The sequence below is a fragment of the Musca autumnalis genome, unplaced genomic scaffold (genome assembly GCF_047663935.1).
Source record: "Musca autumnalis isolate F117 unplaced genomic scaffold, ASM4766393v1 scaffold_3, whole genome shotgun sequence".
Lineage (NCBI taxonomy): Eukaryota > Metazoa > Arthropoda > Insecta > Diptera > Muscidae > Musca > Musca autumnalis.
Window position 1 is genome coordinate 224,524,623 of NW_027411866.1, and position 15,516 is coordinate 224,540,138.

At 39.8% G+C, this 15,516-nt stretch overlaps 1 protein-coding gene across 2 annotated transcripts in view; it reads left to right on the forward strand.

Moving 5' to 3' along the window:
* The window catches only part of LOC141399023 (uncharacterized), a 167,533-nt gene that overhangs the window by 105,249 nt on the left and 46,768 nt on the right, over positions 1-15,516 (forward strand). Inside the window, exons 1-3 of one of the 2 annotated variants that reach the window (XM_073976985.1) lie at positions 6,925-7,055; positions 7,235-8,565; positions 15,136-15,257. In XM_073976985.1, the coding sequence (XP_073833086.1) occupies positions 7,495-8,565; positions 15,136-15,257 (1,193 nt within the window). In that variant the 5' untranslated portion in view covers positions 6,925-7,055; positions 7,235-7,494. Of the gene's footprint in view, positions 1-6,924; positions 7,056-7,234; positions 8,566-15,135; positions 15,258-15,516 lie in introns of those variants that run through there. The other variant, XM_073976984.1, reaches the window with a different exon arrangement.

Consider the following 15,516-nt stretch of genomic DNA (forward strand, 5'->3'; position numbering starts at 1 on the left):
TGGTAAGCCATCGGCTCCTGCTGCCTTATTATTCTTCAGCCGGTTTATTGCTGTCTTTACCTCATCTGGGATTGGATCTGTGGTATCTTCGTCGTCTTCGCTGGATACCAACAGGTTTGAAAAATGCTCTTTCCATATCCTGAGCACACAATCTGTATCAATTACCAAATTACCTTGCTGGTCTCTACAGGAGGAGGTGCTCGTACCAAAGCCATCAGTTTGATGCTTCACTCTTTGGTAGAATTTTCGGACTTCATTCTGGCTCCTGTACATCTCGATTTTTTCACACTCCCGCTTTTCCATCTCTCTCGTTTTCCTCCCGATATCTCTCTCGTGCGCTACGCTTAGAAGCCCTATATGCCGCATTTTTCTCTTCGGTAGCAGCACGACACCCCTGGTCATACCATGGATTCCTTGGTGGAGGTCTCTGGTATGTTTTGCCATTGTCCTGATATGTTATCGGGACGAGGAGTGCTTTGATTAAGCAATTGGGCTAGTTGAGTGGAATATGCTGTGGCTGTCTGTTGTGATTACAGCTTACCGATGTCAAACTTTTGTGTTGTGTCTGTTCGTACTTTGTTTGCAATGTTTAACCGGGTGCGTACCTTTGCTGTCCGAGTCTATGTTTGCTCCTCGGAACGAGCCCACATCCAACACGCTCGATGAATGTCTTCCATCTATCACAACGTGATCAATTTGATTTCTTGTTTTCTGATCTGGAGACAGCCAGGTGCTCTTATATATATATCGAGATGCTTAAATCTGGTACTGCTAACTACCATGTTTCTTGCAGCTGCAAAGTCTATCAGCCTCATACCATTGTCAGATGTTTCACCGTGGAGACTGAATTCCCCGACTGTTGGTCCAAAGATATTGTCATTTCCATTTTTGCAGTCGTAAGTTTCTTCTAAGCGCTCGTAAAACATATCTTTGGTCTGTTCGTCCTTGTCTTCAGTGGGAGCATGACCGCAAATAATGCTGATGTTGGAGAATTTTGCTTTTAATCGAATTGCAGCGAGTCTTTCGTTCACTGGGGTGAAGCTGGAGACCAGATGTTTTAACCTCCGACCAACTACAAATCCGCAACCAAACTCATGCTTTGTGTCATGGCAGCTATAATACAGTGCGTCACCTTTAGGTGTTGTTGTGACGCCTTTCCCAACCGCAAGTCCTATCGAATAGAGACTAAAGAAAATGTTGTAGCAGTGAAAATTCTCTACAAAATATGCCTTTATTATATTTTCGTAGGTTTTACCATTTTTGAGATATAGAAGTTCAAATTGACACAATGCACAATGCCTCCTTATAAAACTTTGACCTCGATTCATTTAAAAAGCGCTCCGGCGATCTTTTTTTCTCATCTATGAACTTTGTAGTTTCAGAATGTGCAAAAAACGCACCGTGTATTGTGATGAATTCCATTCCAAAAAACGTTGTAATAACAAATTTCATTACAACTCATGGTTCACACTGTATGCATGTATGTCCCTGCGTTTCAACTTAACCGAAATGCCAAGATTTCTTAGTATTTCCATAACAATTGCAACATTTATGGAATGCCTTTTGGGCTAATATTTATTTTCCAATTTCATGTTTTTTTTATAAAAATCATATCGGTTCTTGTCTTGTTATGACAGTTGTATTGTTTACCAACAAAGCCTATAAACGGCGACTATTATTATTGATTTGTTATCAACATTAACGAAATTTAAAGCTGACTTGGCTAATTGTAAGTGAATTGTCTAAACTATAACAAGTTTTTAGTTTAGACCATTTGTTGGGATATTAACGACTAACATTTGTTATACAAAGTGCTATTTAAATGACTATTATTGGTGTGTACTAAAATCTGTCTAGTCATTGGCGGAAAAGGTCATATCGTTTTTATAAAACAAAATAAATAAACAGTACTAATAAGTGGATTAATACTGTAAAGCTTCACACACTAGAGCTGGGAAACTATCGATAGTCCGATTATGATTTTGATTGCTGTCGTAAAACAAAGGTTACGGCGGCCACTAAAACAAATTTTTTGGGTTATCTATCGCGAATTATGTAAAAAATAGTTGCATCCGAGTCCGTTATAAACATAGCTTTACGACAGTGATCAAAACGATAGTCCGACTATCGATAGTTTTCCAGCTTTATCACACACTTTAGAGGGCTGTTATTGTGTGGTTTTATGTATGGTTATTTATTAATTTGAATTGTGTTCATGTAGTTCATCGTTTCTCTAATATTGGCCCGTTGACGCACAATGATGCTGACAATTTAAATCCACTGGATTTACTTAATTCAGTACTGTTGCTTTAGAACTTTGTTGCATCTGTAGCCATTTATGGTGAAATTCATAGAGTCCACAATCACTAATTAGTTAATGTCCGAAAGAACTATGCCTTGGATGCCTTTAGGAAAGCACAGTGTGATGGCTGGAATGGCACGGCAGATGCCAACAGGAACTTCATAATCTGCAACACATTATGATGTCTGACTGAAAGCAACTCGGAGAGCATTATTCCTGGCTGTTTGCAAATTTCTCTTTCTCTGTTAGTGGTTTACTAGAAGTGAAAAGTGACACGGACGTCTTTTTAGAGGATAATATTAGATTCCACTCCCAAAATAAATTATCGACGGTGGCTAGATAGTAAGAAAGCTAAGCACTTATAATAACAATTGTTCCCCAAACATCCATCAAGATAATTAGTAAAGCCAACGCGTGACATCATTTGGAAGGATAGAATTCCTTGAGAATTTATGTCGACAGTCAGCATAATAATCCACAGTATCGAACGCCTTAGGTAGGTCAAGAGTTGTCAAAATGCTCCGTTGTGGCTGTTGGTCGTCATCTCCGGCAAAGCTGTTTTTGTGCTATGCGTTTCTATGAAAACATGTTGAAAGTGTTCTTTCAGGGATGCGAGCAACAAGCATTCTAAAACTGTGAGAATGCAGGACTCTAGTCCCTGTGGGAATGCAAGGTGGTACATCTCCTCAAATTGAATGATATAGACAGGTCGTTGGATGTTGTGGAATGCAATGAAATCAGGCTACCAGTCTTGAACACCCAAGAACCTACTCAGTTGACAATAGTTGTTGCAAGCATTACATATAACGGAGGTGGCACAAGGAACAAAAACACATTCCAAGACTGGACTTTTTTTGTTGCCGACATAATTTTCTCAGCTGCGGAGAAAAACCTTCGGTTGATACAGCTTTCGCAGAGATGACAATCCCTGTTCGAGTGGAACTAGAATCGTTCCGGAGCGTAGAACCGATTATCGTGGCGACACTGGCACTTGGCTTAGACCACATTCCTGTCATCGTCTCCGTTAATAACGTCTGACCGGCGAACTTTATTGATCCACGGAAAAGCTGATTGTCAAGGGTTCAGAGAATTTACCAAGCGCGGCTTGAGAGAGCTGACTAATTTCTCATATCGTCAAATTTTCCGGGACATCATGCAACCACCCGCCACATACATGCTGGTTGAATACTCGAAATTATACCACAGTTCCCAGCAGAGGCGATGGGACTAGCATATGCGAGCAATGAGCTCGCCGTACGAACACTCAAGTCCCAAGAATTGGAGATCTTACACTTGAAATCAACAGGCTAGTTGGCGAGCATAAACTGGAAAAGAGTTTAAACCATCTGAAGCTATATAAATTTTCGACAATTTAAATCACTTCCAAATCCGAAAGAACTATGATTAAACGGCTGTTACTTTCAACGGCGTGATAGTGGCAGATCCGAAGAGGTTCGAATATTTATAAAACCAGCAATTTATAGAGCACCACGAAGTGAAAGGGCGAAAAGGAGTATTTTACGTAATATAAGATCCCTCTCACACCACAATTCACAATGAGCGATGATACAGATGTCATCCGAAACCTGAAATCATCCAATGGTAATGTCTTAGCAATCTGGATGAATCCCGAATTCGGTATTTGATAATTGTCCTCAATTTATCATTAGCCATTTATATTTTACAAGAAGCCTGGAAAGTTGGCAGGGTGATCCATCCACTAAAGCTAGCCAAAGATGCCAGCAGAGGCGAATAGTATACACCGATTTCTCTCCTGTCGCCTGTAGCGAATATTAATGAGGCACTACTTATTCCCGTGACGAGAAGCTGTTTCCAGTTTCCAAACATCAGCATGGATTTCGAAAAAATGCACAGTACCATAACAGCTTTACACGTCATATCCACACATATCAGTAAAGGACTGAACCAAAACAGGCAGTGTGACTCTTGGCCTATCAAAGGCATTCGATACCAACCATGCCGAGGTGTTCGAGCACACAGAGAAGACTTCCTTCCAACTATGTTTGAAATATTGTAAAATCAACTATATATGTATGTGTACGCCTCTCATTTGTTGAATTCAGAAATAAGAAGTCAAAGACCCGTGTAGTCAAACCGGGAGTTCCCCAAGGCGAGGTGTTATTTGCGGAACTATTTAACCTCTACTATTCTGAAATTCCACACCCACAATAGTGCATAGAGATCATAATGTATGCAGATGATTAGGCGTAGGGTCTATCGTCATTGAAGTGCATACATACATATGTATGTGATAGATTAAATATTGGCATAGCTGACTTAGTACAGTTCGTCCATCGGAGGAATATGAAAATATCCGAGTCTAAATCTTCTGTCACACTTTTTAAAAACTGGACGGCAGAACATATTGGTTGATGAAATAAGGCCCTCAAATCGGTGGCTATGCGGAGCCAGATCCTTAATTCGTTGGCCGGTAGCACTGGGAAAGCTGACTAAGAAACCATCTTGACCTCTTATAAAGCAATAGGCCGGTATAAAACTTTCCCCCAGAAACTTGTCGGTACAGGTCCAAGCCTTAGTATTGCCCCCATAGAACGGTAACTCCTTTTTCCGGAATTCGGAAGGTTGTGGCCTCAATATTCCACCAAAATGGCTGAAAATTGGCATTTGGTCTTCATTAGTCTTCTTTGGGGTATAAAACTTTCCCCCAGAAATTTATCGGTATAAGTCCACGCCTTCATATTGCCCCCATAGAACGGTACCTCCCGATTTTCGGTATTTTGAAGGTTGTGGCCATAAATGTTGTATTAGGTCTTCATTTGGGGTATTAGACGTTCCATGTGAAATTTGTCGGTACATGTCCACGTCTTCATATAGCCCCATAGAACAGTTATTCCCGATTTTCGGTATTTTGAAGGTTGTGGCCTCAATATTCCTCAGAAATGACTTAAATTTGGTATTAAGTCTTCGTTGGGGATATACAACTTTTCCCCAGAAACTTGTCGGGACAGGTAAACGCCCCCATAGAACGGTAACTCCCTATTTCCGGAATTTGGAGGGTTGTGGCCTCAATATTCCACCAAAATGGCTGAAATTTGGTATTTGGTCTTCACCATAATATGGAGGGTAATTACGTTGGCTTTTCCGTTTGTAGCGCATTGAAATAATCATTTGCGACCCTTCATTTTTGATCAGGATAAAATTCTGAGTAAATCTAGGCGTGTCAGTGTGTCCGTCTGTTGTAATCACTCTAGCGTCCGCAAAAATAGAGTTGGAGGGCTAGATTTTTGCACCCGAGTATCTCATTTCCACAGGCAGGTCAAGTTCGAAGATGGGTTATATCGGCTAATTTTTTTTTATAACGGTACCTCCCGATTTTCTGTATTTTGAGGGTTTAAATTTTAGGTAAAAATTTTCATGTAATTAGCTGTATTTTTGCATTTAAGATTCTTAGGAGTCACAATATTACTCCACCAATGACTGTCAAGATAAGTCCATGTTTAGCCCCCATATACCTCCCGATTTTCGGTATTTTGATGGTTTTAACTACAATTTTTAACCTCATTAGATGTAATTTGAATTTATGATTTTTAGGAGTCACAATATTACTCCACCAAAATCTGTCATCATGTGTCCATGTTTAGGTATAGCCCCCATATAATGGTACCTGACGATATTTTAAGGGTTTTAGCTAAAATTTTTACCCGAACAAGCTGTAATTTGACTTTTATGATCCCTAGGGTTCACAACACTACCCCATCAAAAACTGTCAACATGAGTCCATATGTACGTATAGCCCCCATATAACGGTACCTTCCGATTTTCAGTATTTTGAGGGTTTTAGCTACAATTTTTAACCGAACAAGCTGTAATTTGACATTTAAGGTTCCTAGGGTTCATAACACTACTCCACCAAAAACTGTCAACATGAGTCCATATTTAGGTATACCCCCCATGTAACGGTACCCCCCCCCCCCCCCCCCCCCCGATTTTCGGTATTTTGAGGGTTCTAGCTACAATTTTTAACCGAACAACCTGTAATTTGACATTTAAGGTTCCTAGGGTTCATAACACTACTCCACCAAAAACTGTTAACATGAGTCCATGTTTAGGTATAGCCCCCATATAACGGTACCTCCCAATTTTCGGTATTTTGAGGGTTTTAGCTACAAATTTTAACCTAATTAGCTGTAATTTGGCATTTAAGATTCTTAGGAGTAACAATATTACCCCACCGAAAACTGTCAACATGAGTATAGCCTCCATATAACGGTACCTCCTGATTTTCAGTATTTTGAGGGTTCTAGCTACAATTTCAACCGACGTTTGGGGCTCCCAGTGGTCATAAAATACCTCAGCCAAAAACTGTCAACATAGATCCATATTTTGGTATAGCCCCCATATAACGGTACCTCCCGATTTCGGTATTTTGAGGATTTTAGCTACATTTTTTTAACGAACTACCTGTAGATTGACCTTTGAGTTCCCAGTGGTCACAAAACGTCTCCACTAAAAACTATCAACATAGGTCCACGTTTTGGTACAGCCCCCATGTAACGGTACCTCCCGATGATCGGTATTTTGAGAATTGTGGCTACATTTTTTACCGAACTGCCTGTAATTTGACAGTTGGGATTCCTAGCGATCACAAAACATTTCCACAAAAAATTGTCAACATATTTACTTATTTGGCCACAAAATATCTCCGCCTAAATTGGTGGACAGGAAAGGAAATAAATATTCCGTTTTAGTTCACAACATTTTGTTGTGGAGGGTATAAAAAGTTCACTATTTATCTTGTTTTACACTCATTTGCTGCGCATATTCAGCTGTTGCCAACGCCGACTAATTCTTATTTATTTATTTACATTTTAATTTTACTTTTGTTTTACTTCCAATTTTCTCCAATATCTTATTAATCCCCCCTTTCTCCTTTTTTCCATTTTCTTACAGGAAATCAATGTCTTAAATTACCGCCGCACAAGCATCAATGGTTTAATCAACTGGCTGATTCCAACCTCCCCCACCACTACTCCATAAGAAACAACAAAATAGTAACAATCATTTGATCCGTGCCAAATAAAATATCATTGACCGCAAAACTCTCTTCCTGCATTGGAAATTGCAAAAAAAACAAAACAAACATCAAACGGCATTAGTCGGACCAGATAAACACACAGCTTCACACCGCCACGACCAACAACATCATCATCATGAACGAGGTAAATGGTAATCATTCCATCATCACCACAACTAATCAGAGTGATATAAACCGGCAATCTGAATCGCCGGCACGCACGATTGACTCACATGACTCAACAACGGGCAGCATGGATACCATAGTTGATCGAGCAACACACCACAGCAACAGTAACAACAACAGTATGGGCAACATTGCATCGGCAATGGGTGGTAATGTAAATGCTTCTTCAATGGCCAACAACAACAACAACAACAGCAGCAGTAATAATCATGAGGAAATGATGCAGACCACAATCGAACAGAGTACAAACACCACAAATATGCACAACAGTTTAACAAATTCCGAAATAGCCATGTTGCAACAACAGACCGCCAGCGGAAGTGATGATGAATTAATGCAAAATCAACAGAATAATAACAGCAACAACAACAAATCATCCATGACCAGCAGCAGCAACAACAAGCCAATGGATGCCCAAAGTCACATCTACTCAAGTCCTGTCTACGATGAAAAACCACCACAGCCTTTAAAATTGACAGCTGCCACCTTGGTAAACACTGTTAAAGATGACAGCCTTAAGAAACCCAAATTAATTTCCCATGAAGAATTCAAACAGCAATTGCAGGAAACCATTGCATCCCGAGCAGCAACCTTAGATTCAAGAATCAGTAAAAAACAGAGGTTTCCACCAGAACTCATTAAAGATGATCGCAGCTCGGTAAAATCATCAAAATCACTGAAAAAGAAATCGAAATCATCGATGAAAATGAAAAGTAGTACCGCTTGCTGTTCAGCATTTCCGGTGCAGATTATTTTGGGTCTCCTACAATTGTTGTTGGCCATTTCTTTGGTTGCCTTGGGTTCTTTGCTAATTGTTCGGGAGGCTGCATTATCCACAGCTGGCTGTGGTATATGGACGGGATTAATTGCTGCCGTGACGGGATCATTGGGTGTTGTTGGTTTGCGAAAGACCCAAACATCATTTTTGGCTTTGAGTCTGGTGTGCATTGCAACGAGTACGCTGGCTTTGGCTATTTCGGGAATTGGTTTATCCAGAGATGTTAATCAGTCTAAGGAAAAGGTAAGTTATGAGTTGGATATTTTATTGGGGTTATCTCAGGTGATTAAAAGAGGTTTTGTTCTTGTTTCAAACTTAGTTGTTTGGTACGAGAGGCACTAGGAAACTTTCTGGCCTGGGCAACACCCAGTGTCGCCAGGCGTCATTTGACAGTTTCTTAAAGTTTGACAGTTTTTAGCCTAAGCTTACTCAGGACAGTTGGAGATACGAATATGTGTTTGGATTTTTACAGTGCCTTGTTTGAGACATCTGCAAAACATGTTTTTTTGAAAGCTTTGACAGCATCTTTTGCAGACGAAAATCGTTGACCTTGCCTTTTCTCTTGATGTGATGGAATAAAATGAAGTCATTGTATCCCCAACCAGGGCTGTACGGTGCATGACCCATCAATTCCAAGTTTTGTCCGGTCAAAAAGCGCTGGTTTGAATCGATGTGTGAGAGCTCGCATTGTCATAATGCAGAACGATTCGTCTTCTCTTGCTCGTTTTTCGAATTTCTCACGATACTTCAGGAAAACAAATTGTAGTGTAACACTCAGAATTAACCGTCCTACATTTCTCAATCCGTACAGACGGTCAGTTCGCCGAAGAAACCGGCGACCATTTGCTTCGAAGGTCTTCTTCCATAAACAAATTTCGTTGGATTTGGCCCATTCTAGAAGACCCAAACCGTCGATTCCTGTTTTGTTTCGGGCTCCTAAGCATAGATCCAAGATTAGTCCTCTGTGACGATCTTATAAATGCCAGCGACTTGAGAACCTTGTTCCCGCTCTTATCGCAAATGGCTGTGGCTTACGCGGGCGAATTAAACATGCTGTCGAACGTTACAATAAATATTTTGGGGTAGTTAGTGGTCGGAATAAGGACACCATTACTATATTCAGGGATAGCCTTTTTCAATCATCCAGCCGGTAAAAAGTGTGGCAGTGGAATTAGCGGAGGATATTTTAATATTCCTTAAGTAGAAGAATTGCACTAAGTCAGTTATGTAGACATTTAACTTATCACGATAGGTCAGGGCTCACCATAACTATTTGGTCGCTGGGCTTGTTCTGGTTCAGTCCTCAACAGATATGTGCGTTTTCCGGAATTCGTGTTGATGTTGGGCAACTGGAAAACTGCTTTTCATCACGAGGAAGAGTAGAGCCTCTGGAATCTTCGCTACTGGTGACAAGCAGGAGATATATCTGTACGATTCGCCTCTGTCGGCATCATTTTCTGGCTTCAGTAGCAGGACCAACGGGAACTTTCCAGGCTTCTGCTATAATATGGGTGGCTAACGATAAATTGAGGAAACTTTTCAAATACTCCACTCCAGATTCATTCAGCCTTACCATTGATATTCCGTGTGGCCCAACACTTTGGAAGATTTCGCATTTCGGATGATATCTGAAAATCACTCAACGTGAATTTTGGTGGTACCTCCTCGGCTTATTATACGGAGTAGCAAATTCGCCCTACCCTTATTGTTCCCGAAGTCTGGAAAATGGGCAGGGTGGTCCCGCTACTGAAGCCAGGCAAGGATGCTAGCAAAGGTGAATCGTACAGGCCGATTTGGTTTTTGTCACCTGTAGCGAAGACCCTTGAGGCCATAGTCCTCCCCAGCATTAGAAATAGCTATCAAGTTGCCGATCATCAGCATGGATTCCGTAAGCAGCACAGCACGACATCAGCTCTGCACGCCATCTCCACACAAATTTGTCGATGACTCAACCAGGAGCGGCCGTGTGATAGAACAGTGATGGTGGCGTTTGACTGTCAAGCACTCCACGCTGTTCGAGGACATCGAGCAGACAACCCTCCGACCAAGTCTGAAACGTAGGATAATCAACTATATGTGTGGTCGCCAGTCGTATGTGGAATTCAGGAACATAAAATCCAAGCCCCGTAGAGTGAAACAGGGAGTTCCCCAAGGAGGGGTGATATCTCCGGAATTGTTTAACCTCTACCTTTCCTATATTCCGTCCCCTCCAGACGGCATTGAGATCGTAACGTATGCGGATGATTGTACAATCCTGGCATCAGGTACCTACCCTGATGACATCTGTGAGAGGCTGAACTCCTATTTAACCGATCTTACCACATTTTTCCACGCGAGGAATATGCAGATATCCGCCACTAAATCGACGGGCTCTCTGTTCACCACATGGACGGCGCAGTATAGAAGAGAGTTGAATATAAGGGTCGATGGTAAGAGAATTCCGACCACAAACTCCCCCAAAATTTTAGGGGTCACATTCGACACCACTTTCACGTCGTCCGCGCATGCCACAGCTATCTGCGATAAACTGAAATGTAGGAACAAGGTCCTCAAGTCCCTAGCCGGCAGCACTTGGGGTGCAGATAAAGAAACCTTGTTGACCACGTATAAAGCGATAGGTCGGTCTGTGGTAAGCTATGCGGCGCCAGTTTGGTCCACGAATTTATGTGACACGCAGTGGGGTAAGATTCAAATTTGTCAGAACGCCGCCCTGAGAACAGCAACATGGTGCCTCCTCAAATCTACAGTGGACCATCTACATGAGGAGGCAAAGATTCTTCCAGTACGACAACATAATGAGATGCTATCGTTGCAGTACTTGGTCGGGTGTTACCGTGAGAGCCATCCCAATAACCATCTGCGGCCACCGATACACCCATGCATATCAAGAAGGATATTCATGCTCTAGAGATGACGGTCCAACAATATAGGAGAGAACCTCTAGATCAACAGGCATATCAGGCAGGTTTGAACAGCATTCTCACGGACACAGTTGCTAAGACCATAAGCAATTATTGTGTGAATGCAGCCATTGGAGCACATCCCCCATCTGTCGCAGCTGAAGAGCGTCAGCTGCCACGACAAACCAGAGTAGTTTTGGCTCAATTACGCTCAGGATATTGCAGTCGCCTAAATTCCTATTGGGCGGGAATCGATCGCGCCGTGCACGATACTAAGCATCTATTCAACTGCCCCGCCAAGCCTACTCATCTGACTCCAGTGGATCTGTGGTTACATCCCATCGAAGTAGCCAACTTCCTGGTACTGGAGATAGACCCAGAGCCAGATTGAACAGGAGAACGAACATACAAACATAATAATAAAACATTCCCAGCAAAATAAATTGGATGTAGTGCAATGTAGACTAGTTCTTTCACGGCATGTTTTTATGCAGTTCAAACGGAGTCGTGAAAAAGGCACTCCGTTTCTCACATTTTAACCGCATTTGAATGCAATCCAAAGAATCACATCCATTTGCCACATTTTAACAACATCCGGAGGCAGTTCAACGGATTCGTGAAAAAGGCACTCCAATTCCTCACAATTTAACAGCATCCCGATGCAGTGCAAACGGAGTCGTGAAAAAGGCACTCCGATCACTACATTTTATTAGCAGTTGTTAGAGATCCCTACATGTACATAAATCAGTTGGTACATCTCTACATTTCCAAAAAGAGATAATCGAATTAACATTTCCAAACATTTGTTAATACAAACTAAATAATTGGCCTGTTCCCGTACTTTATAAAGTGGTAAAAGTCGTAAAAGTTGTAAAAATCGTAAACGATTTTCATATAAATTTTGTGTACGGGAACGCAAAATGTGTAAAAGTGGTAAAAATTGTAAAAACTTTTTAGTTCTGGAAAAGAGCTAATATTTAATTTGTGAACATTTTTCCGGTAACTCACGAGAAGAAAATGTCCCAATGGAGTGCTGTTGGAGTACATGTCGAAATCTTAACTGGTGATGGGAAGACAATATCAAACCCATTTAGCAGATGAAGCAAAAGCACTTAAGCTTGGATGAAGAGCGAAGGAAACACACATGTTTGCCATTGAATTCAATAGAGAATTTTCATAACTTGTGTTAATTTAATAAAGTTATTGATATTTTTGTTTTACACAAATAATAAATTCCTTTTTTTTTTGTTATTCAAAACACGTGCTCTGGACTGCCTCCTATTCTACCCCAAAGGGTCAGTTAAAATGCAATGCCAAAGGGTCAGTTAAAATGCAGTGCCAAAGGTTCAGTTAAAATGCAATGCCAAAGGGTCAGTTAAAATGCGGTGCAATGGAGTGCCTCTTTCCGGGGTCACTCCCTTGTAAAAATCATGAGTGAAAATGCATAATTTGATGCACTTCCAAATCACTTGTACAGATCATTTAACTGCCTCTTTGGAGGCAAACTTTTCGCTGGGTTGTTACAAGATCGGAAGAGCCAAAGGGAATGACTTTATTAGCTCTTTCTATGGAAGGTTATCAAATTATCCTTATAACATCGGCTATACGTTCCAAATTTTTATACCCTCAGCATTTATGCTAACGAGGGTATATACACTTTCATACGGGCAAAATGTGCCTTATCGAAATAATGGGTTTAGACCCCATCTATGTTGGACGAAATCCGTTTCAGATTCCCAAAAAAGGTCCACTTTCACTTTCCACAGAGTGTAATTATTTGGGATACGATTTTTTTGATATTAGAAATCTAACTCGTTGTCTTCTTACCTTTATCGGGTACTTAAGGTAACTCGCCAGCAATAATCGATACCTAATTTAAATAATATTAGCGCAAAGGTAAATCAACTCTTGAGATAAATTAAACATTATCTTACCTGCAGTCCTTCGGATATCCAACGCATTTTAATTACTTTATTAACAGCCCGTAAATGTTGCTGTTCTTCATTTCCACGTTGTGAAATCTTTAACATCTCCCTTTTCAGTGTTATCGGTTTTCCCAGAAGCTATGTACTTGGCAGCTAGGGAGAGTTTTTGTCACTCTTGAGTTGCTATTTGTTATCGTGATCCGATTGAAATGCCATTTAAAACCATAACATCCGATAAAAACATCTTGAGAAGTTCTCTTGGATTTTTCAAATTCTATGCCCTTGGCCAATTAGAACAGTGTTCACCCTACATTTTCCCCGCCAAAATTCAAAAAATGTCAATTTTCGTATGCTGACTTACTTCACTACTGGCATTTAAATATACCGAAACCGGATGTTGAGCCAACTGGCCTCCTTTGCAAGACTTCTGACGATCTGGCGCAACAGAATTTTTGAAACTATAAACATTGAATTATACTGAATATTGACGTGATTAAAGGTTCTAAATCTGATTATTCTGCCTTTTTCAACCGCCCTCTATTTGGCCCCTTCTATGTTGTCATGATTCATTCGCATACCTTACCTAAAATGATTTTCTTTTAATATATTACCTTTAATAATACCTTTACACTAGCGTTTATTACCGTACAAATACTTTAAATCTACGTGGAGAATTTTATCATTTTACTTAACAAGCGCTAGTATAAACGTACTCTAAACCCCTAAGAGTCCGTTTATACTTTCGTTTTTTTTCATAATAAAGGCGCCATATGGATTTGGTGTGACTTAAAATTATTTGGTTATCTCAAACAAATCTAGATAACGCCATTATAACAATAGGTGTGTACGATAACTTTCCCAGCAAAAATTACTCAGTCAATTCCAGCAACCTCTCTCAGTGAATTTTACTCTCTCAAGCAAGAAAAATTGCAGAAAGTTATCGAACAACAATTTTTAAAAACTTGCAAGGAATCAACTGTTTTGAAAAAGAAGAAGAAGAAAGGTTTTTGCATCAATTTAAAGTTCTTATTTTCCATGATTTTTTTATATTTTTCAGTTTTTATTGTTTAATTTTTTGATATTTTAATGTTTATTTATGTTTTCGCCAAACAAGAATAAAAAATAAAACAAAACAAATGTTTTCAAATCAGCTGATCAGACTTGCAAATTTTTGCGGGACAAATTTTCCCAGCAAAAATTTGCAAGTTCTCAGTCACAAAACTCTCCAAAAATCTCTCCAAACTCGCTCTCTTTTGCTGGATAATTTTGTTATCGAACAGCATTCAGCAATAACTTGTACGAATTTGTACAAATTATTGGGTTATCGTACACACCTAATAGCTGTGTCTGGTTACCCTAAAATTTGTAACAATTTGTACCAATTGTTGTTGGAAGTCGTCTGTTAACACAAAAAACCAGCAAAAGAGAGCGATTCGAGAGAGACATTTTGACAGTTCTTTCACTGAGAGCTTGCAAATTCTTGCTGGACAAATTTCTTCTAGCAAGCACTTGCAAGCTCTTCTTCTTCCTGAAAACAATCAATCAGCCGTTTTTAGTTTTTTGTTGATTTATGTTTGTGAACATTAAAAACAATTTTATTGTGGAAATAATAATTGTATTGTTTTATGGAGAACAAATTTGTAAAGTGGAAAAATACTTTTTTGTTTCATTTTCTTTTTTATTTTTAATAAAATACAACGTGTTTGCTTCCTTTGTTGGCGGACAAATTGTTCTGTTTTGGCAAGTCAGCTGATTGCTTGCTGGTTTTTGCTGGGAAGGTGTCTGTTTACTTTTTACAATTTTCTAGCAAAAGAGAATAAAAACCCCTTACTCTCTGAGAAAGTTCTTGCTGGACAATTCTTGCTGGGAAAGTAACCAGACAGACTTAATAACAAACGGCAGTATAAACGTAATATAAGCAAATTACAAATAAATCTTTACGCTTCTCCTTTATTAATAAATGTTTTCTGACTCTCTTTTATTTGCAGTTCGATTTATTGAATGCCAAAAGTGAAATTTCCGCTGCATCTGGTCTTATTTTCACTTTATTTTTACATTTTGTTGTTAGTGTTGTTTCCGTCTATCGCTGTGCATTGCAAATGTGTTCAAGGTAAGTGTCAATAACTCTATTTGCAATAATACCATTAAATATAAACAAAAACGAAAAGAAAATTCCAGCAAAAAAAAGTAAATTAAAAATATATTTTATGCAAAACACGTAACTGACCCTCTTTTTCTAACAAAATGGCAATAGTGGTTGGCAACACTACAAATATAGCAAAAGTTGCCAAAACATTTTATTAATTTGCTGAAATTACTGACAGCTGACTCACTCACTATGAAGTTAGTTAGTGCAGTCAAGTAACGCA